Below are 24,709 nucleotides of genomic sequence, written 5' to 3'. Positions count from 1 at the left end.
GACTTGGCTCAACTATTTGGACCCAATTTAAGCTCCACAAAGAAATCCCCTTTCTGTAAATTTCTCGTCAGATGAAGAGAAGAAAGAAGCACATCCATACTTTTTTAAAAGGAGCTCTTTCCAGCTCTTTTCTCATACCATAACCACTATTGCTCATTATGCTTGCTGTGAATAGTATAAACCAGGATACAGTTAATGAAGTCTTACACTTGATTTGGCATTTTACCCGTTTGAACATTTGAACAGTGGGCTGCCGTTAAAAGGCGGCATAAAGGTGAGCTTGAATCACTGAAGTTTGTCTGTCATGACAATACTGATCTCTTCCATTCTGAAGTTAAAAGCAAAGCAAATAAAAAGGGAAATTATTACAGTTCCTCAGTTGTCATTGACCCAGATGTTTCACTCAACAGTTAAGCAACAGTCAGTCAAAAATATTTTCTCATGTATCAGCAGGGAGCATTATTGTTAGAAAGACTGGAGCATAACCTGAAGGTCACGTATAAGGTGGTGTGTGTAGAAACATGAGCTAAATATGTTGAACTTAACTGTGCTCACAGGAAAATGGAAGGCAGCACACAAAGCAGATCCACGCTGCAGATACAGCTGCCAGCACAGCTGGGCGTCTGCAGAGGAAGTGCTCTCATAGCAAAAAGATGCCGCACATCCTCTCACCGAAACATCTGTCACCATGTCATTTGAGATGAATGGCCGGTGATTACACAATGATGGTTTTGTCAGGAGGTGGCGTTGAACCACCTAATTCTGGGTAGATGACAAGACTGCTCATGCTGCTGCATTCTTCCGAAAAAAAGAAGTGCTGATGAGACGCTTCTTGTCAGAGTTTGAAATCAACAGCAGCTCAATATTTAGTTCTGGGTCAGTTCAGTCATAATCCAATATTTAGATCAGAAAATGTGTGTTTCTCAGGGCTTTTTGGACAAGCAGTATCGGAACTAAACCCAGGAACTAACTCACATAATGTGCTTTCTCAGCATCTCAAGAACAGTGGAAATTAGATGTGCAGAGGTAGAAAGGGGCTTTGAACTCACCAGAAAAGCAAGGCTCCCATCTGCAAGGCGGAAATTGTTTTTCAATTTATTTTTTCTGCTTTGGAAACAATCTGCAAGTTAATTTCATGATTAGAATTTTAGACTACTTGGAAAGTCAGCTGTATAACTTTAGTTTATACACCAATTACAAAAGCAGCTCCCATACAGGCAAACACTGTTGCACACGGGGGTGTTCATGCAAAAGGTCCTGCTGAAAAGGGAAAATATTGACTCTGTATTGCCAATTAATATCACAGAACTACAAGTCAAAGAATATCCCATTCAGGACGGCTTTCACATTTGAGCATCTAAAATAATAGTTTTTTCTTTTTTCCTAGGAAAAATCCCCTGGCACACAGGAAGCAATGTGCTTTATGTTTCCAGCTGCTACAACAGCTTGGAATAAACAGAAGGACTGGGCAGTTATCATGTGCAGCGATAGTCACCATGTCTGAATAGATGAAACAGCACAGCTACACCAACAGAACCTCAAAGGAGAAAGATGTGATGTGTATTGGCCAGTTTTAATAGACAAATGATGTCTGGCAGCGCGGTGCCAAATTTCTACAACAAAGATTATGAAGCTCCCAAGTTGTTGCCAAAAACAAAGATGGCAGATCAGCATCGTGCTTATACTTTACAGGACGGCGATAAAACACGGTGATAAAAGGACTGAAAGTAACAAAACAATACATGCACTTTTACCTTCACTTCATCAATGCAAAAGGTGACCTGGAGACAAATCTGTTTTTCTTCATCAAAGTTTAAACAGGAAGAGCCAATGGTTTGACAAAACAAATCAAACTCAATCATGTCTTCTGGCTTCTTCTGGACTTTTCATCCATACCTGACACGGTTCATTTAATCCACAGCTCTTTCAGGACTTTCTAAAAAAAGAAAATCAGTCCTGCTTCTAAGCCAACATGCATGTGAAGCCTGAAACGTGCTAAGGATGAAATCACTGCAGCCACTGAGCTGCATGCCAACAAGTCCATCTCCATGAAAACCAAGCCAAGTCCACATCTGCTGTGGAAGACCATGTAAAACCATCGAAAGCTCTGGGAAAAGCTGCTTTCAAAGTCGACTTTGAGATGGGATTCTTTTTATGTTTGTTGCTAGAATTTTTCAATACATGGATTCAAGGTCATTTCGATGCTCTGCTAACATTCGAATTAGAATAGATGCTGAGCATAAAAAACCTGGTTAAGCACGTCCACACGTGCACTGCTACTTCTTAAAATGGGTTTTTCCTCCTCCATTCTCCCAAAAAAATCCCATCCACACATGCACTGTTTAAAAAAAAAAAAACTCTCCGTCCCTACGAAAACCCCAAAAAACACAAATAAGGTGCTGTTAAGAGCATGGCAAACCAACAGGTGGCGATATGATCCTAGCCCCAAAGCCGCGATGGCCAATCAGACGCCTGAATAAGAGATTGAACGCTCTGCATGAAACAAAGGGGAATAAATGTGACTGTGTTCTACAGCTTTTGAGTTTTGGAAATCATTCCATCATTTTTAGGGAAAGTGGAATCACTCGGAACAGTTTGGCAGTTGTCCTGGAAATCAACAATAAACAATCTCCTGCCTTGTAGGATTAATGGATTAGCACAGGTTATCAGTGCTCAAATGAACATCTTTGATTTAGACGGTCTGAAAGAGAATCAGAGAGTTTTGGGAGCATCCCTGCGAGTGAGCTGAGATATGTTTAAAGCTTCTGATGATGGCTTCATTCTTAAAAGGTGAATAGAAAATGAGATTTCCTTCAAAAGCCAATGTACAGTTCAGCTTTGATTTACGGTTTCTAGCCTACATACTGTACCTGCACAGTTTATAGCATAAAGTTATGAGACATGTCTTTGAAAATATGAGATATGTGAAATAATATCTGTTATTGTACAAATATACAACCTGTTTTCTGTCTGCAATGTTCAGATCAATATCACATGACTGTAGATGTAGAGGGAATGGTCACTCTCTTTGTTTATGCTGTTGACCAGCTTGTAGTTTCATAGTAGATATTTGGGGTTGAGTTCTTTGCTCAGGAGGAGCCTCCGCAGTATTTTCTGAAGAAAAACGATTTTTACCCCTTTACTTCAAACCCACGGTTTCTCTGAGCTTATATGGGCTTCATATAAGCTTACAACCTTACAACCACCATCCAACTTCTCTAACCTCTAGGCAAGTGCTGCCCCTTTTTATGAACCCACTTTGCCATTTATTAACTGACTCACTGACTGCAAGTCTTGCAGAAAGAAATGTGGCATGGTCTGTTTGAGATGGAGGTTTTTTTTTTTTTTTTGCTCCCGCAGAACCATCAGAAAAGCGTAGTGAAATGCTTTTTCTCACCCTATGCAAAACATTCTCAGCATATCCTTCTCAAACCTCAAGTGTTTCATTTTCACGCACATCATAAAGGTGCGGACTACAAAGCCAGCTGACATTTGCTTGATTCCTCCAAATAATAGCAAACCAGTCGCAGGGTGTAAGGAATTCTGGAAAAGGATTCATACTGACACCATGTAGGGACATAACATGAATACTATATGAAGAACTCATTTAGCCATGTATGACATTCAAAGTCATCCTTCTGTTCCTTTGTTGTAAGGAACTGCTCCATCTGAGAGACTGGCAAAGCGTTTTCTGCGTTTGTAAGGGGAGAACAAGGACCAAACGGAAGCGCCACCCTAGGGGGAAGTGTGTCGCCTGTGGTTTTGGACGTGCTTTGAACTTGAAGGAGTCCTTTATCAGTGTACAGTGCTGTTGGGGATGTATGAGTATGAGAAGTGCCATGATAACTCTGCCAAATAAGACATGCTGCAGCAGGGAAACTTGGGCAGCAAACACACAGCAGATGCTCCAGTGTTCTCCAGATATCTCAGAGACAAACTGTAGTACTCCAACCAAATTGATCTGCACATAGAAAGACCGCTGAGCATGCTTAAAGAGATCTGCCCACAGGAGGTCAGGGATGTGTCAGCATATGTGTGTGAGAGAGACAGAGAGAGACAGAGAGAGACAGGGGGGCGGGGGGGAGCAGAGCAGTTTATCTGCTGACGTCAAGTTCCCCTCCAGTGACCTCGCTGACAATTTGAATAATTTCAAACAAGCCTCTCTAGGAAATCATTGGTTTACAGAGCAAACTGGCAGCACCAGTGCATCCCCGCTGGTTGAAACAGGCGCGTGTGCCCCTACTGAAATCCAATTTCTCAGCTGCACAGGAGGGCTTCATTTTGACTGGAAATGGGTCTGGTGAAGTTCGTATTTTAAGGTAAGGTTAGGTAAGTCTCATCTGGTCTGAAGTTGACATTGTTTAATTTAGTGTACAGAGTCAGAACTTCTGCAAAACAAGTCTCAGTCTGCACCGTGAGCAAGTTCCACTAAATCAACAGTAAAAAAAAAAAAAATCTTTAGCTGTCTGCTAATTTTAAGCACATTGTGCTTTACGTGTCACTAAACATAATTTGCAAAAGAATTTAGGGTGTGGAATACATGACCAGGCTCTTCCCTTGCCGACGATAATGAAAAAAACAAAAGACAAAAAAAAAAAAATCCAATTTATTCAGTAAAAAACTCCCTGCTCTAAATTTCACCCTTGTTTAAAACACGTTTTATGCTTACAAGGGCTGCAGCATAGAATACAAAATAAACAAGCCCCTCTAAAATGACACCTTTCTGCTTGCAGGTAGTTGCACCTACAAGCCCCTGCTGGATGCACAACTGAATAGGAAATGTAAGAATACTGAATAAATTGTGAGAAAATGGAATGAAACTTCATAGAATTGAATAAAAGTCTGAGGATACTGAATAGAAAGGTGAGAATATTGAATATTGGACAAACCTTCTATTACTATGTCAATTTAGAGTTTATTTTTTATTGACAAATATTGCATACTCTATGGATAAATGCATTGTTTTCCAATTTGAAAAGAATTTGTTTTAGAGACAGAAGAAGCTCTATATGCATAGTTGAAATATTAAGTATTGTATGTTTAGATTTTGTCACTTCAGTTCCCACTGACGCTTAATCCACTACCTATGACCTACACTGTATGTGTAATAGAATTTTTGAAGTATATATCCGCTATGTACTGTATATTTCATACTGTAGATGTGCTATGCTTACGACTGGCCACCAGTGGCAGCACCGAGCACAGAACTGCTGAGCACCACTCCAGCGCCGTCAGTCATAGATGAAGAAATTCTGCGCCATATTGGATTTTAACGGTTGACTTTAATTGAATTTACCTGCGCCCGGTGTGTTTGCTACTCAACGCACCAAAGACGTCGACATGAATTCTCCTGTAGTGTTTTTTGGACGTTCACCTGCGTTCCCGTGGTCTTTTATTTTTCACATTTTTTCCAAAAAAGCAAGTTTATTAACACCGAGTGGCTGACAGTGGTGCCTCACTTCGTTCGGTAAGTTCACAGTAGCCAACTGTCCGGTGTACATGCTAACGTTTTAGCATACAGTAAAGTTATGATTAGTCACGTTATTTAGGATATTAGCATGGTCAAATGTATGGCAATAAGGCATTAGTAACTTGGTCTAAGTTGTTTATTTGTCAAACCAGTATAAATCAACAGTGAAATCATTTAATGTTACCCTGCATTGAAAATCATCAAAAATGAAAAAGCGTTAGCATCCAGTTGTCACGCACATTTAATGGTAGAAAGTATATTTACTAAAGTGCTGAACTTAAATGCAACTTTGAGGTGTACTTGTACTTCAGTATTTCCATTTTCTGCTGCTTTATACTCCCACCTCTCTTCAGCTCAGAGGGAAATATTGTAATGCATTTAACTGCGCTACACTTTTTGATAACTTTAGTTACTAGTTAACATTACTGTACAGAGTCACATCAAATATCGTTCTATTCTACCAATAAGATTTTATTGACCTTCAAATTCACAAGTTACCCAGTAAGGTAATGCATATTTGTATATATTTATGCTAATACTTTTGTGCTTCACTTGAATGCAAGATGTTTACTAATAACGGAGTACTTATGCACTGTAGTGTAGCTTATACCTGTCAACAGTGTGATTTGAAAAAGAGTGACAATTTCTGGCACTCTACCACATATGTCCACACACCCCTTACATTAAGACAAGGCTGCACACAGTCACTCCTAAAATCACTACTCGGCAACCACTTGCTTTAAAATATCAGAGTAGCAAGGATTGGCCTCACTCTCATGAGTTTCTGCATTGAGTGGGTACAATTTGGTTGTCAGAATCAGATACCTGGTTGAAAGTGAAACGCTGTGAGCACCCCTGCATAATAGAAATGAAAACACAAAAGGGCATATGTATTCAGCATTTATTTTTGTATTACTTGAAGGATATGTCCACATCACTTACATATTATGCTTCAGATTTTGAGAGAGGCTACAGGCAAGTGAGACAATTGGTAAGAGAGGGTGGTTATGAAAATGGATGGCACAGATAGTGTAAATGTAGTCATTGGCAAGGCATGTTTCTGTGGCTCTTGGGAGTGCTTATGCTTGGCAGATCTGTCATTTTTCTATCCGTGTGATATACTAAAATCAGTGTACAAAAATCAGAACTCTGACTGACTTTGCTCTTATGGATGAGCCTCCTGCCATTTGATTAGATTCTTGCACAAACTTTTAGCCTTTTTGGCATGTACTCTATTGCTCTCATGTTCCTTCTTCTTCTATTGATGGGTGCCAATTTAGTCTATGACTTCTCACCACTACATATTGCACATCATTATGTCAATGATACAGGAGTTTAAGAAAGCTTGAAAATATGGGCGATTTATGGGAAGTCTGATTTTTACTTTAATAGATGAATGGATTGAATTTTTAGAGCTTTTCTGGTCTACTAACCTCTCAAAGAGTAGTGCTGATCAGACTGAGCTATTATTAAGCCTGACTCAGGTCTTTAATTTCAAATAATTCGAAAAGTATAGAGCTATTAAGAAAACTAGAAAGTAAGATTTTGATGTTCATAAAACATCTTTGTTGTTATATTAAAAATGGTTCATAGCATAGCCTTGTCATGCATGCTCAGATATTAAAAAAAAAATAGCAAAAAGAAAATGCAAATCATTGGCCCTTGAAGAGAAATATTAAATAATAAAAACCTTATTCCAGGGAAGCCTCTGGAAAAAACAGTGTTTGGCTCTCTTGCTGTGTGACACTGACATACAGTATACATAGGGTATAGGGTAGGGTTATCCCGATCCCATCACATGATCAGAAATCGGCGCCGAACGCGTGACTGCAGACTCGATCGGATAGGACGTTATGTCCTGATCAGGTATCGGATAAATAATATATATACATATGTATATTTATTGTTATTTTTAATCACATTTACAATATATGGGCTAGTGATTAAAAATAAATGAGAATAAAATAGTATTTATTAACTACCAAATTTTACAGGCCAGGTCTGTGTCTGTGACAGTCGCCACTGAACAGGGCATGTGCGGAACACGGCAGCACACAGCAGTTTGTTTTGAAGCTCGGGATCTCGAGAGGTGGGAAGGACAAAGCTGCTTTTAACACCGCAAACTTGATACGACACCTCAATACACTGCACTGTAGTTAACAATACAATGCACTGAGAATATGAGTTAGGAGTACAGTTCCAAAACGCACAATACTGGCCTTAGGCTACTTGATAACAGTCACTTTTATTTGCTCATTTGTTTGCATTTGATATTTTGATGCCTATTTTAAGTTAAGCAGCTATTTGTTTTAATACTAGACTATTTAGTCTTTATACCATGGTCTGGGTAAATACTCGGTTCTGATTGGCTGCAGGGTGTCTGTTAAAAAGTGTTGTGGACACCTATAAAAAAGTTCCGGTCATATAGCCTGATTGTTCTAAATTATTGCGCTGGCTCAAACGCTAGTTGGTAACTGTGGCAACAGAAACTCAGAACATGCATTAACATACGTTGTTTCACTGTTTATTTATCACAACGGCAAGACAGGACACACAAGCGGTAAGAGGTGCACTTGCCCTCTGAAATGATAATATGTATCTTGTAACATAACGTTAAGCAATCATCTCACTTCCCTCCACTGATTAGGCCTAATATAACAGCTGCGGCCGACCGAGCTGCAGGTTCTGTGGCCAGAGCCGGTTACCTTGGCAATGCGTCACAACGAGAGATATTAAATAGTCCACTCAGCCGCTTCTTGTGAAAAACTTATTATTTTAATGGAAAAAAACAACATTAATGTATTAATAATTGATTTAATGTTTATTTCTTTCGTAAGTGACCATGGTATAAGCGGGATAATGCGAGGTGTCCATTATCAGAAATGAATGCGAAGTCCATGCCTCCGCGTCGTCCATTCATTTCTGATAATGGACACCTCGTCGGGCATTATCTCTTACTTAATGGTGTACTATTCCTAATGTGAAGAAAATTTTATTTTATTTCTGTATTCTGTTCTGGCTTGAGACTGTAATTCAAGCTACCTCATAGAAGTTTACAATACACTGCACTGCATGCATGCACAATTGTGCATAAGTGTTACATGTTAATATAAGAGCCATTGGTAAAAAAATAAAAATAAGGGACATCCTGGATCTTATTCTTTGCTCATAGTTCGTTTCATAATGTTTTATAGAAGTATCGGATCAGGACTCGGTATTGGCAGATACTCAAAATCAAATGACTCAGACTCGGGGGGCAAAAAAACGTGGGGACATCCCTAGTATAGGGTCAGGCAGGGGAAGACCTCCAGCCGGGTATCCGTGCCTACATTGCCTTATCCTCTTGTACAGCTCTCCTATGAGGGATGGTTCTATCTGTATGGTGTGTCTGAGCTTCCTCTAACTCATTCAGTATTAATTGTGCATGACAAGCAGTGAGACACTGTCAGGTGTGGGCACGTTACACACACAGCCATCACTGCAGAGAGCCAATAGATGCGCTACAATCTGTCATGTGTTCTCTCGTAACTTACTTGCACAAGTTTTTGAGACTCCTACATGGCGTAATGTCGGCCTTAAGTTCAGTGTGTATGAGTATGTGTGTAAGTGTGCTCGTGCACACCCACATGTCATGCAATATCCTCTTCTGGTCACAAATTCATGTTTCAGTGAGTTATTTTTCCCTCCAGTTCCCTCTGTAGTTGCATGTTGGGACTCATACAGTGTCATATTGTCCTCCCCGCTCTCTTGCAGCAGCAGGTATGTTACTCAAGTGGAGTGTAATGCTTTCACCCCAGCCATTCTGACATGGCTTGGAGCAATGGAGAGCCACAGTACAGCTTATGTTCCCCTTCCCCATGTGCCCATTCCCAGCTAAAAATATTAAATAGAAAGGTTTGGTGCAGTAAGGGAAAGCTGTCGCAACCCCTACACCCCTGTATCCAATGTCTATGAGTGCAGATAATAGTCAATACTATTTGATTACTGCACTCACCTGTAGAACAAAACAATAGATTATACTGACATTGACCATGATGGATTTCCTGGGATTTTTTTTCAGACAAAGACACTTAAGCCCGTAGAACATGAGTGGTGTTTGTGAAGTGCACCTTTTAGAGTGTTGTGCAATTAGGTGAAAAAAATCTTGATATCACATTTTGGTTACCAGCTTGCGGGCTGACAAAGAAAAGGGACATAAACAAAGAGAGGACACAGAGCCTGATGGAAAAAGTGAAGACAAGACTTACAAAGGAGAAGAGCTTTTAATGTGACAGTTGAGCAGATACCAAGGGATGGGTCACATGACATGGACAATATTGAAAAAAAAAAAAAGAATTTTGATAAAAACATATATAAAAAAATAGAAGAATCCAATACTTAAATGCAATGAAAAGAGATGTCTCCTTGTCTTCCATCATACTGCAGGGAAACTGTTAAGCAAGGCACTTGAGTTTTGGGAAGCAGATCAGCTGTAGAACACCTGATTGTAATGGAGTGTGCCCTGGTCTAAATCTGCAGGACTGACTTACTTTGAAGCATGGTGATTGCAGTATGACTGCATGCATGCTCAGCAAAGTGGATAAATAACAGTGAGCAAATAAAAAATCCTCTGTGTACACTCTGCATTTTATACTTAAAAAAAAAGGATATACCTGCCAAAGGGCTGAAAAGTTGCTGCCACGGTAAAATGATGAATGACTCTTCAAATGTCATTTCAACACTTGACAGGTTTCAAACACAGTTTGCAAAAATGGCATTTAAAGAAACTACTCAGAATAATGTTAGTGAAAAGAAAATTGTCCATCTTGCAGAACAGACTTTGATTTTTAAATTATCTGCAAGAGAAGCTCATAACATTTTCTGCTATGTCTTTCTCTTCTGGCTGTTATCAGTTTGTGGCAGCATCAGAATAAGATGGCAGGAATGTGACCTTGTGTATTTCATAAATGGAATGTCTAAAAGATGTGACGCCCAGAGACACAAATTAATATTAACTGGTTCACCAATGTTTGTAGTGAACGAAAAACTTCCAAAAATATAGTGTGTTAACATATAACTTTTAACATATTGATTTAGAGATCAGTTTTGGTTAATTTTGCTTCTTATTTCTCCCAGACTAGCAGCGACATGATCTTCAGCTCTAAGCCATCCTGGGACTTGCCAGCTGGGTGCTTGTTCTCAATGTGCATAGTGCGAGTACCAAACTGAAGAGCAGCATCACACAATTTACATTTGACTTTGTTGCCTCTCTGGAGGAGATGTTTCCTTACAGAGCTTCACTAGGCACACTTCATTGTTTTACCTTATAGGCTTTTAAAACTGCACTTAGCCACAGGCTAGGCTGTCAGTAGAGTGTTTGTCTTGGTGGTTAGCCGAATAATGGTTAACTGTTTACATCTGTACGTCCAGTAGGTTAATTGTCAGAATGATCAAGTCACATGCTTGGCACAGTGACCTTGAAGAGCTCTTATCCCTCACGCTGATTTTATGGTGGTTGTTTGGCCATGGTCATTTGACAGCATTCATGTTGTTGTGTACCTCATTCATAGATGTTTACCACCACTTATAATCTGGAGCTGTGCAGTACAACCAAGTACAACCATAGATCTCTAATGTTTCTGAACAACTCATTTGGAGCTGAAAGGTAGAACTTGGCGGCCTTGAATGTTTTCAGCTTTGAATAGCAGTAAGCCATAGATATTGTAATGCTTATAAACTGCATGGAGCATATATATGTTGCAAACTGAGAGTGGCAAAAAGTTTCAAACATTAGTCAGATCAGATTTCTCTGGATTCTGGATTACAGAATAAATTTGAGGGTTGGCAATATATTCACAGGAGAGGAAAGTTGAAGAAAATATGTCGAACACGGACTTAATGTTTGATGTTGTTTGAATTTCTATCTTAATTCTAAATTTCTCACATTCTTGATTGGATACTTTTCTCTGTTGCTGCCTCATACTGTGATTTAGATGTAACAGGTGTACTTTACATAAAGTGTGAGGGATGACAGTAATGTTTTGTTCAAGTGCATCTAACATTGTCAAGAGAAAAGTGTGACTCCCTGCTAGTTTGGAAATTTGATCCTATAACTTGTCAGAAACAAAATTTCAGGGTATTGGTTCTTATTCTTATAAAATTACACTTCTGGTTCAGGGCTGCTGTTTTTCACTTTGTTGAAAAATTAGCAAAGATCTAAATTTATTGTGAAAAACTTTGTAGAAGACATAGGAGGTAGCATTGCAAAACAGATGCTTCGGAGAAGCGTTGGCTGCAGCTTTTGCTGCTATAACATGTTGAACACTCTGCCAGAAGGTTTGGTGCCCTTTTGCAAAAAGGCTGAGATATCTCAACTTGTACCATATGCTGTTCTGATTTTTGAAACTATATGTTCTCAGTCTTCTCTAGACTGTACTGTACCTCATACTCTGCTGCCTACTGGAAAAACAGAGGGAGCTTTGTGTTCCCAGTGGACTATCGGCCATATTCAGAATTCCTGATTTCTCAAGGGGTTTGTTTAATTACATTTGAGACAAACTGACTGTAATGGGAAAGCTGTAAATTGCTTTAAATAAAGTTATCAGCAGTAAGTCAGAATTAGTATAAGTTGACAAATAGTCATGTGAGAGATGAGTATTCTTGAATTCAGGTCTTTAGGGGGGTAGATTATGCATAATGTCAGGAAAATGTATGGCTAGTTTAATTATGCATTCCTATTTTCCAGACTTATGACCCGCCTAAACATGCATGACAGCTGATAGTACATTACAATGTGTGCATGTACTCAAATCCAGCTAATTCCCAGTATGTAACAGTCAGGTGACATACATGCTGTTCACATAGTATCTGTAAGAGAGGCTGTATAGACATTTCTGTTGTTATGCTTGCCCAGTGCATTGAATGGCAAAAATCTGCTGAATGAGACCGATGGGGGGTTAGAGGAGAGCGGCTGTGAGCTTGTCAAGACATGATGCATTGTGTACATAGTGGGAAATAGGTAGTCTTCATTTGAAAGTCAATGCCAAAGCTTAGACGTGCCTCGGGGAATTTAAAAACCACAAGCCAAAGTTATGATGGCACTCCCTAAGGGGGTCCAGGGAAATCTTCCAGACTGTTTCTGTCTCTTGAGCTTTAAAGGCTAATAAATAAGACTTGAAGTATTTACTCAAACACACACTCTTACTCACACACAAACACTTGTACACTGTAACCATATCCAATTATATTCAGTGTGACACGCTCACACAAACATTGATGTCAGTTAAATTAGGGACTATGTACTTGAAAAGTCCCTACGTTTTCAAACATACATCTGTATTTTGCCTTTCTTGTTGAATAACATTTCAGTTTTCTTGACGTGTGCACTGGGTTTCTTTGCAGGAGGGGACATTTACTTCTTATTTGTATCTTAGGCTTTTAATTCCAAAACATCATTGACTCAAATACATGTTCGTTTATTTATTTAGAGGAAAACCTTATTATAGCTTCTGTTTCACTTTGGATAAATGATGAGAATGAATAATACACTGAGTTTCCAGTGCTATCTTAAACCAATGCAACTCTAATACAGTATCATTGTAGTCCTGTGTTCATGCAGGTTGTACTGAATGTTCAGATTTGTTAAAACAATTATGGGGTTGATTGAATGTTAGGGCTATTTTGAAGCTGTAGTTTGTAGTGCTACTGAGTTGTTTTACTTAAAGATGTTTATAATATTTAGTCTATCCTCATTGATATAATTGGGATTAACAAAATATAAGAAACACTTATCTCTAATATAATACAATTCAACATCACTACCAGCATTGCTGTTAATGATATTTGCAGTGGCATTTTTGTTTTTGTCCAACTTGTCGCCTTCAGTTTTGTTTCCTTCACATTGATCTGTGTAGTTTGTCATTGTGCTAAAGCTCGATGAACAATAATGATGCACAAGATCAAAAGAAAATGTACTCAATGACAAGAAAATTAACTCACCAATAGCCACAAAAACTCAAGAAGAATCTCTGTGTGGTCTGGTGTTAGAATTTAAATGTGCATTGTTCAATCCACAGTAAAAAATATTTTTCCTCTCTTAGGAACTTTGCTGTTTTTTGTAAAATATAGAACAGCACAGAGTGTTCTGACCTCCCACTAAGATTAATAATGATTCAGTAGAAGTAGAGTTTGAAACTTATTTTGTATGTCTTGCAGTTGTGACTGACCATAATGAGTTAAATGTCTGCGAGGAACTGTGCTTTATGACACAGTTAAACTTTTTAAAACTGTGCATATGTCTCTGTCTCTGACACAGCATCCTCCAAAAGTTAGTCCATTAATAAACCATTTAACACTGGGACGCCACAAAGAAGTTGATTGATTGTGCTAGCAGATATGGTAATCCACCTAGTGTGGCTAAAAGACTGTGTTAGTAGAGAAGTGGAGCAGCAGCAGCTGCAGGCAGGGTTCCTACCTGGATCTGTAGAGTGTAGAAATACACAGAGAATGAATATGATCACATTAAAGAGGCAATAAGTGAGATTTTTACTGTCCCATAGCACAAAATGACCAGACTATGTATGCAGGGGGTTGGTATGGCTGTTGATCATTATCGGCGGTTGAACAATTATGTTGCTAAGTTCTGAAATCTTTTGATTTTCTAGACTCATACTTAGATAAAAGCTCCCTGCCCACTACATTATCAAGGCACTTTCAATGCCCCCTCACTGTTACACTGCCAGAGACATGAGTGAGTGACTGGCATGATGAGACATTTTCATGTCCAAAAGCTAAAAGCTTTGTTCTGAAGGAACATAGGCTAAAGACCAAGGCTTAAAGCAGCAGCATTATGCAAGTATGTTTCATTTAACTTACCCCTTGTTTTCTTTGTAGATATTCCCTTTGAATATCTGCTCTAATTAGCTTGTTTGTGTGTTTCAGTTGTGAAAATTGGACTTTAACGTGTCTGTAAATTGAACGGGACCAGCTAGACTGGTTGGTACATGGGCTGCTGGAGGGTGTCATTTGTGTAGAAGGAGATTCTGTCTCAGTTGTCTCGCAGTCTGACAAAGAACCTACATTTTAAATGCCAGCGTCTCTCAAGGTCTAAGAAAGAGTCTGGAAGCTGGCTGTTGAATCTGGCTGACAATTATATGCATACCCCAGCTGTTGATATTTATTCTTCTAATTGAGAGTTTATATTTCCATCAGCATGGATCACATACACATACAGACAAAGGTCTTCACATCTGTTAAAAAAAAAAAGAAGAAATTTGGTACACATGAAAAGAGTTTCAAAGAAAATGTGCAAGAAATCTTCTGCAGGTGTCAGGCAGAGCAAGAAGGCAATAAAAGTCACATAAAGTCAGAAAAATAAAGTTTTAATGTCCCCTCTTTGTCCGGCACATCACAGTGACATGCCGCTCTGCCGGCACAACCTCCTGACCTCCAGTGAATAGCATGTGGGCCCACAGAGCTGCCACAACAGTGCCATTGTTGTCTGACTCTATGTCACTTCAGAAGAACAAGGAAGCAGGGTCACCATCCTGCTGTCAGTCATCTTCCTCCGCTGGAGGATGATGAGCAGGCACTGGAGGTTTGACTCAGCTTAGAAAGTACAGCACAGTGTTTGCCTGTGAAAATCAACAAGTCGAGTTGAGTCAAATTTATTTACAAAGTGTGTCTAACAAAGGGGATCTTTTGCGAAGTGCTGCACAAAGAACTGACGCATAAATACAGATAAAGACTATAGGGATAAAAATAAGAAGGAGCAAACACATAACAGATTTTATCTTAAAGCTTGTGTGCATGTGTCTTATTGTGTATTGTGTGTGCATGTGTGTGTGTGTTAAACCTTGTGTTAGGCAACACGAGAGCACTGGCTAACACATATCCTCTTTTCTGTGTATTCCCTGCATTTTTATTTTATTGAACATCGCAGTTTCTGTCACACAGACATTTTCACAGGGCATGTTTTTTTCCCCACGAACACTGCTTTGTTTAATTCATGTCATGCAAAGGTCAAACTCGTTTTTATACAGCGCAATGAATTATTGAAGATGCTGTTATATTGGAGGTGAAAAGTGAATATTCTCACTCCGTTAAACAAATGTATTTGGACTGCATCTCTGTGAGGATGTGAGGAAACTGTTTAAGATGTAATCTCTCTGCTGCATCACAGTTGCTTGACTGAGACACTCAGCCTAATTAATCCAAAGCCCCTCACTTTAATTGCCTTAATATATTGGCTCTTTGTCTTCTTTATCTTGATTTTCTCATGACGTCTATTTCCCCTTAATTGATTCAAAAGGAGATCTAATCTCTTTGCTGAGTGTAAGGCACGTATTGATAGCTTTAGTTTAAACCAGCGACAGTTTTGCGGTTCCCATTGTCTACACTAATTACGGTGGACTTGATGTATTGTCTGGGCCAACCGGTATTGAACTTCCAGTGTGTTGGAGAAGAGCACTCACCATTCTTGTTTGGTTTTTGACAGGAAAAGACCAATGAAGACAGCCAGATGGTGGTCGGCGGCAATTCTACTGTTGGGGCTCGCTGTGCTTGGTGCCGACGGGAGACCCAACAAGGAAGGATTCAGGTCGCCGCCCTATCGACCTGTCGTGAGATTCCGACACAAGGTATTGATCGCCGTCTTTTTTCATTTGCTGTCCATAAGAAGAGGCACTATGTGCTTTTGCCAAGTATGAAACTAATTACAGTGGCACTTCTTTCCTGCATCAGATGACTCTCCCGTGGTTGTTGTTTTTCTGCCTACTGAAAAATACTTGATGAATCATTATCCCTCCCTCTGTGCCAGGGGACTGTCTTTTCAAAGACTGCATCAGATTAATGCGAGGCACAGCTGAGCAAAGATGAAGATGAGCTTTGAATGAAGGGAGGTAGTTCGCATGTCATTTTAACATTTGAAGTAAAAGATGTAATTTAATGCTTATTGACCCTGCTATACAGGGCAGGCCCCACAAGCAAAATCTGCCACTTTTATTAATATCTGTCATTGTATCTTAAGGAATATTTAAAATCTTTTCCCTCTAAACTAGTAGCGTACTCTGGTTATGTCTGATTCCATTCCAAAACACCAGAGCAGCAGAGATGGATCAATTAGAGCCAGACTGGGAAATAAATTGACTGTTTTGGCAGATGGGGACTTGAGGAAAGCAGAGTGTTTTGTCAAGAGGCATTAGTCGGATTGTGGTCCTTCAGTACACATTTCCCATAAGCCCCCTTTCCAGTTATGTTCACTATTAAACACTTATCCCCTCTATCCAATCCAAGATAATAATTAGTAGTGACAATAAAGAAAAAGAAATGGTGTGTGTTTGCCTCTACTTGAAGGCAATCTGTCATCTTCAGACAAAATGTTGTGTTTAAGATTCGCTTCAGTCCGTTTTAGTCTTGTCTGTGGGAGAATGAAATGCAAACACAGTGGTACCAAAGGGTGGGTGGGGTGAGAGGTGGTCAGAAAGAGAAGGAGATGGAGAAGATGGAGAGGGAGACAGAGGGAGCAGATGGTGGGAGCATCATTGGACTGTAGCAGAGTTGAGCAGGGAGCGATGCAAAGCTGTTGAATTGACAAAATGGTCAAACACATTTTGACCTTTTGAACAAGACTTATTCAGAGAGATGCTTTCTAAACACATGGGCTTCAGATATCAGCCATGCAACAGTTCTGCTTCTTTCTAGCCATGGCTACCTTGGAAGTTGTATGTGTTAAGGAAGTAATGATATTTAAACTTCAGTACCCCAAAATCCTGTAAATAGATCCCAGTAAACTGCAGAGATAGCACTTCTGCCAGGCTCGGATGCTTTACACCAAAGGAAAGAGATAGGATGAATGATCCAACGTCGCTTCCTGGGCAGTGTTGGATTTCAGTCTTAAAGGACTGGATCACTGTTTTTTTAACCATATGTCTATGTAGAATGTGGCATCGCACCATTGTTTTGTCAATGCTTTATAACAACCGCTCCAGATCCGACATATCCTGGGCTGTGCAAAAAAATATGTTTCTCTCATATCAGTGTCTCACAGTTTCATCTTGTGAGGGGAATGCTTTGAAGTCTGGAGGATAAAGTGTATCTTTGCTTGTGTTCATCCCTGTTGGTGTAAGATTTCAGGGATAGATGAAGTGTTTCTATATCAGCAAGTTTGACTGATCTAGGAAGAGAAGTGTCCTGGTACCAGAATTTTATTTAAAGTTATAGTGAATCTACAGTGTCTCCTTTAGGAAGGATGGGGTGCCCTTTGACATGTTAGGTTTATTCAGAAACTTGGGGCACAAATTGAAAAGTGAAGCTTGTTTAAATGTTAAAAAAGTGAGCTAGAAGTTTAGTACCACTTTGCAGTAGAAGGTGAATTGATGAAATTATTTTTGAAGGTCAGTTTGCCCAAATCCCAAAACGCACAATAATTATCAACTCTTACTTCTAAGGTTGTACTGCAGTGGCACAATTTGCAGTTATTTGTTACATCACAACACAACAGGTGCATACTGTTTCTTAAAACCTTGGTACTGGAAACCAAACTGTCTCCCGGGCTTAACTCCAGTGGTTTCAATTGAGAACGTTTTTTTTTTTTTTTTTTTTTTTAATGATTGGGCTGAAGTGACCCTGTAATTGGGCTGCATTTTTTTTTTTACATTCTTTATCACTAACTGACCCCAGACGCATCATCCCTTGCATTTCATTAATGGCTATATCCTCAAACTTATTGTTAAAACTAAAATCTGTAGAGTTTCAGAGGAACTTGCAATTTTTTTTATCACTTGAAACCTTTCTCGGTTGTGTACCCCTAACACAGTCTTAGGTTTTCCTGCGTTCACATTATTCTCTGTTGTACTGCACTGAGTGTGCTATGTGCTTTTTATTGTAATGCCATATCGTCTGAATAAAGCAGACATTCTGTCTTGAAGCAGCTTTAATTCAACAAACAGCACATTTTGAGGGTGGTGTAAATAGTTCTTTACCTCCTTTCGTGTGGAACAGTGTGTTATCTCTTGTTGAAACTGGCTAGTTTTGACTTTCTCTCATTTTATTGCCCTGGTTTAGAACCACTGACTTTAGTAATTAAAGTAATGTATGTCCACATGTTGCGGGAATTTGACAAGAAGCTACAAAAATGATGTATGTGCTTTTCCACTCCAATGAAATTAATATGCCAGGCGCTGTGATTACACTGCAGAGGAATGTCATTACAGCATCTGCATACCATTACATTCATCCTGTGAGAGGACAGAGGTAAACTCTGCTCATCTATCCGCCTGTCAAAAGAGGCTGTGGAAATTTACAGCCCTTTGGTGAAAAATGGCCACATTGCAGGCCTTTTCCAAAATATGTCAACGGTCTTTTTGTCGCTCAGAGAATTTTCTCCGCTGTCGGCTAGATTGCAGAGAGGCTCAGGGTCATCCACTTGTCAATACAGTTGAGTGAGCAGCGTTAAAGAACAGTTGTTTCAAAATGAGATATCCACAGATTGTTGGAAAGCAATATCAAGTTTCAGAGCATGGGTGACAGCTCAAATTTTTAATTTTGTTTGTACTTTTTAAAGGATAATAGATAGTTAAAGTCCCTAGTTACAAAATTACAGAAATTAAATAACAAAAATATATAGTTTGCCTAAGATTTTTAATTAAATTCCTCTCACGTCACATCATTAAGGGAACAATACAATACAATGAGAATTTTTCTAAATGACATAATTGCTTTAATTCCTCATTTGCACATTCAGTGAAATGTACTGAACATCCTTTGAGCTCACCGCCATGAGCTGTGAGACTCCGCTGGTCATGTAAATGCTGTGCCTTTTCCTTTACTTTGAAGGACAGTGTTTGACAAGGGTAACAGGATCGGTGACGACCTTATAAGCTTTCCTCAAAAAGACTTCAATCACCAGCAGGCACTCGGCCATAAACAGCTGGTCACGTGCTCCACCCATGATTCCCTTGGTATTGTTTCAGAAAGTCACTGTGAAATCCTCCTCATGCGGTCAGTTATAGGACACAGATCCTAGCCACCAGAATCCAGCCCTAATAAGAATTGATTATAATGGGAATACTACTCAAAGTGATGGTTCACTGTTGTCAGGCTCATATTTGCTGGGCATTTTAGTTAAGATCTTTTATGATGATTCTCACTGTAAGAGTGATGAAGAGACTGTGCAGTTTGTGAAATTTGTAGAATAGTGGCCGAGCTTGCTCGACACAAAGGACAAAATCAGTGTCTGAGAGTTTGTCGCTCTGACATCAAGCTGTTATGTCAGGACAAACAAAATGGAGGCAAGGACAACTGTGTGCAAAGCCCCATCCATCCAGCACTGGCTTGGCCACATGGCAAATCTAGATTAACAGGGGATAAGCAGAGAGAGACAGAGAGGGGGGTGGGGGGCAGGGAGAGAGGGAGGGGGAGGGTTGGGCAAATGAGATTAAGATAAAGAGACAGGAAAAGGGAGAACTAACAATAATAAAAAACACGGAAAACAGTTTCATATATAGTAGCTTCAGTTAAAGCTTCGGTCAGCAGTGTTTGGCTTAAATATGAGTACAATCAGTGTTATTTCCACCCTCCTCCTCCTCCTCAGCTGGTCAGTTTTAGCCCCAACCCTTGTCACTCATCTTGATGAGCTGTCTACTTTCAAATGGCAGCCAGCCTGAGGCTGAGGTAACCAGCTTCTGTGAAGTCTCCACAGGGGCTGAAGAGGCAGACTCTGTATGGAGCCAATCTTCTATAACAATAACAAGATGTCAGTGTCCATGCTCATGTATCGTCAGTGTTCTTTAGCGTGTACTTACTTTAGTTGCTACTTGTTATTGATATTATGCTTTTTGCAGGGTTAAATAAATGAAAGGGTCTGGGCTGATGTGGGTGTGTTGCCAGTCACCACGGATGAAGACCGTCATTAGTGTGACCTCCATTTGGGTCCAGGTGCAAGATGAAAGACAGCATCCAAAAAATGTTGTATGAGATACCAAAAAGCAGCAGAGTGGTTAGTAATACTGTGAGAAAGGATTTTATAGCTCTTAAAAGTTATCATGGATCATATCAATGAGGCAGTCAGTACAATTTCAATATTCACATTTCAACCTAATCTACGAGGATTATGAACTTCCATATATACGGTTTTCAAATGCAGTTTGTTGCTCGATTAGCTTGCATCGGCCGCAGCAAATGTTGAGTCAGGTACAGAGTTTTTCCAGAGCCATCTGCATCAGCACCTCTACTGTCCCAAAGCAGTGGTCACTTTGAAGAAAATGATGCTGCTATCACGCAGCACTGCTCGTCTGAACTCGGCCTAAAAGGTTGATCCTGCCTTGCCGATAGGGCATTGTACCGTGTATTCTACTCACTTGTCATACAGATATGTTGCAATTTGCAGTTATATGTTACAAGCTGAAGTGCACTTGAAAATTGATGGTGTGGAGGAGTGAAGGATGTGAGATCTGAAGTAGGAGAGAGAGAGGAAAAGGAGGAGGGTGGTATAGTTTGAGGGAGAGGGGGTTGAGAGATAAAGCCAGAGAGAGAGAGAGAGATGTGGGCGGTCAGCCAGCTAGCTGTGACAGGGGCAGATGAACCACAGGTTGTACAGCTGGGTGCTTCACCGTCCCCAGAGTCTCAGAGCAGCAGAGACAGGTCTGCCAACGGCCCTGGGGAAATCACTCTCTTCAAACAAATGAAGTGTGAACACTGTCTGCCATATGCAAATAAGCCCCATTTGATATCTTCCCTACCTGTAGTGCAATTCGAAATGTCACCTCCTCCAGAGGGTGGGGAGGATACGAGGGATGTCAGAGAGCCACAGGTGTTTTCAGTGATTTTGGTCTACTGGGTCGCTAGTCAACAATGTTTTGTAAAACATCCAGGAAGTTGGAACATATGCATAATTATCATCTCAGCCTTATCCCAACATATAGAGCCAGTTGGTAACTGGTGGCTTTACACCTGAGGGGATACTTCCAGACATCATAGTCATCATATATAAGCATTTCATTTCAAACATATACAACCACTATAACCACAGGACTCTTTTTAGGGCTCAAACAAAAAGTTAATTGACAGACAACTAATTTACAAACAATCAAGCAAGTTGCCTTTCTCCATTAACTGTTAAAGTAATTTATCAATCAAAAGTTCTAAATGTTAGCCTTCCATTGTCTCAAATGTGGGAGTTTGCCCATTTTCGCTATAGTGCACTGTACATTTGTGTTTTGGACTGTTGATCAGAAAAATGTGCAGTTTGATGACGCTACCCTGGGCTCTTTTACTGTTTTCTGACCTATAATGGTCTGATCAATCCGTTGATCAAGAAGATAATTGAGAGAGTAATCAATAAAACTTAGTTGCAGCCCTGTAGTGTTCCCAAAAATCCAAAAATTTTTATGAAAGTGTGTTCTTGAGGCAGTTGTCGTCATGCGTATACCTTGTTTGTGATGATTTAGTAATTCTAACTGATATGGTAGTATTTTTGTGTCACTTTTCAGCTGCAGTGCATAAGCACCAACAGTAGCTGAGTTACCACATGAAGTCTCTACATTCAACTTAGGACTTGTTCCAAGTATGTTACTGCTCATGTGGGTGTTCTTTGTGCTGGTATGGGTCTCATTAGCAGCAGCAGCTATTAATGCGAGTAAAGGACTCAGCATAGTATATACAGTTATCCATACATGTGTAAAATACTGTATCACATACTCTTGTAATGGACTTGGAATCAATTTAGCGTATTTTAGCAAGAAAATATACAGTATTCAGATTTTCTGTGCAAACTCAGGAATTGGGTAATCGTCTATTTTCAGTAGGCCATCAGGGACCACTGTTTATTATTGACTGTAGACTTGTTGCATAATGCATCTTCTCCATAACACCACAGTGTTTGAGCTGGTAGACAGAGAGTCTGGATTTTCTGTACAAGAATGAGAAGGATGAGCTATGCAGATTTCACTGTAGAGAAATCAAATATTTATGCTTCTTTCTTTCGTATTCATGATTTGTGGAGAGCAGCTACTCAGAATAGTAGTCTGATAACAGCATTTTCTACAACCAGCATCACTATGCACCTGATTTCCTACACAAGGGTCATGGTTCTTCTATATATGTCTCTATACATACATTTTTGAGCAAGTCCAGTGCAGTGCAGTTATATTTTGTTTGCTGTGAATGAAGAAAAATTTTAACTGCAAATTTGGTTGTATGTTGTACTGCAGGGACATCCAATCTTAGAAAGAAAGGATGATAACAGAATGTGAAGACAGCATGTAACTAGAAAGTTGAAAAGGAGAGAATGCAACAAATCTGATAAACAAAACAGCATGAACAAGATCCCAACAGGGAAAACAGTCAGACTTAAAATATCCTTAATCCACAAAATAAAATCATAGGGAATGTGACTAAGGTAACCAGTTGAAGATTTATCATTTTGCATGGAAGTGAGGCAAATGACCACTTAATGTAGTGGCATATAAAATTCTGATTTATCGCTACATCATTAATTGAAATTCAAACAGCACTACATTGTGTCAGACAAGTTGTTGTGGTCAGAGTGAAATCCATGGACGTGAACGCCATGCCTGCATTGACATTTATGATTTCAAATGAACACTGAGCCATTTGAAAAGATAGTTGCTCAGTGTATTAAGTGGTCTGTAGAAGTATACAGTTTTGATGGTATGGGCAACAAGGATTTAACTCATTCAGCAAAATGAAAACAGCTCTGTGTGATCTGGTGGTTTATTATAACTGTGATCTCTCCTTTTTCTTTATTCTTGTTCCAACAGGATGGGATCCCAGAGAGCTTGAGGATAAAGGGTGAGTTTCATTTCTCAATCCTATTCCTTCTCCTTCCTCTCCTGACATGCAATGTATACAAATACCATTGTACATTGTGCAGGTTAGCTGTAGGATTGTTGTCTGACGGAGGCCACAGCATGGCTCAAGCACATCTGCTGTGGGATCTTTTGGACTTCCTGTGGTGCAAAGGACCACAGTAATACATTGTGATGTAACCTGTATGAGTCATATTATTGCTGTAGTTCAAGCCACCTAACCCCTCAACATCAATATCATATTTTAAAGGAGAATCCTCAATTATGCATTGACCAGGTCTTGTGTGGGTCAAAATCGTGATAGAAAATATGCCAACTTCAGGATGGGTCGTAGTCTGCAGGGGTGTGAAGCAAGTCAAAGTAAGGGAGTGGGAAAGAAATCCGACCTGAAAAATGATTTTTACATGACGCTTTGAAGGATTTACTGTATGTCTGTCTTCACTGCCATAGCATGGTTTCTATAAGTTTATATGTTTTGTCCATCCTGAAGTCAGTTTTTGTGCTTTGAAGCATCTTTTTAAATGTATGTGCCCCTCAGCATTAGTAGAAGTTTGCAGTTATTGTTCTACTGTTGTCCTGCTTCGATAGCGTTTTGTGGAATGGAGGTGTGTCAATGTATTATCCATTTGCTGCAACAATGTATAATATGCATTTGAGTTTGGTGGTGGGCAAGAAACAAATCTGTGCTAATGTGACAGAGGTTGTCTCTGAGCTTCCGAACCCTCCATAGGGAGATGCACAGCAATTACATAACAATCTATCAAATGAACAAATATGCTGAATTCCTTCAGTTCTTGGTGGATGTATGAAACATCAACAAACATCAACAATCAATTTCTGTCCCTGAATGAATTGCTGTTCAGGTTACTTAAGTTTGGTAAATGCAGATGTTTTTGTTTTTTTGGCTAAATTTTGCTAAAATAACTCATTACATCCCTCCATGAGAGTTGAACTACATCAGGGTTGCAACCAATGATTACTTGATTAATCAGGTTTTGTTCAACCAACAGTCCAAAACCTGAAGATATTCACTTTGCTATTGTGGAGGATTAAGACTAATTCTAACCTTCAAATCATTTCAGTTTTTTTTGCTTTGTGATAGAAACAATTGATTTTTGTGTCAGGTGTCATTTACATCTACAGTAAAACAACAGAAGTACAGCAGAAAAACCTAAGCCCAAAATCGAAAAGTACAACGTTTCCTGTACATGCAATATACAGAATGCAATAGTACAACAAAACAATCTCTAAAATCCTAAACTACATGAGCAGATTTAGCAGGATTATTGCACAGGGACCAAAGGAGTTTTTACTCCTGTTGCACTTGAACTGGAGTCCTCTAAATCTACAGCCTGAGGCAAGAGTTTCAAACTCAAAGTGAACGGGGTGGTTTGTGCAGTCCAATACAGACCTGGCCTTTCTCAGAGCCTGCTGG

General features: G+C 39.6%; 1 protein-coding gene across 2 annotated transcripts in view; it reads left to right on the top strand.

Moving 5' to 3' along the window:
• Positions 1-24,709, top strand: part of fstl5 (follistatin-like 5) — a 154,252-nt gene that overhangs the window by 13,147 nt on the left and 116,396 nt on the right. For both annotated transcript variants that reach the window (XM_070962486.1, XM_070962485.1), the window contains exons 2-3: positions 15,945-16,086; positions 23,227-23,257. In XM_070962486.1, coding sequence (XP_070818587.1) covers positions 15,945-16,086; positions 23,227-23,257 — 173 coding nt within the window. The remainder of the gene's footprint in view (positions 1-15,944; positions 16,087-23,226; positions 23,258-24,709) is intronic.

This window comes from Chaetodon trifascialis, chromosome 5 (assembly GCF_039877785.1).
Source record: "Chaetodon trifascialis isolate fChaTrf1 chromosome 5, fChaTrf1.hap1, whole genome shotgun sequence".
Classification (NCBI taxonomy): domain Eukaryota; kingdom Metazoa; phylum Chordata; class Actinopteri; order Chaetodontiformes; family Chaetodontidae; genus Chaetodon; species Chaetodon trifascialis.
The sequence above is the reverse complement of the archived record's forward strand: the minus strand, read 5'-3'. Positions and strand labels throughout refer to the sequence as shown.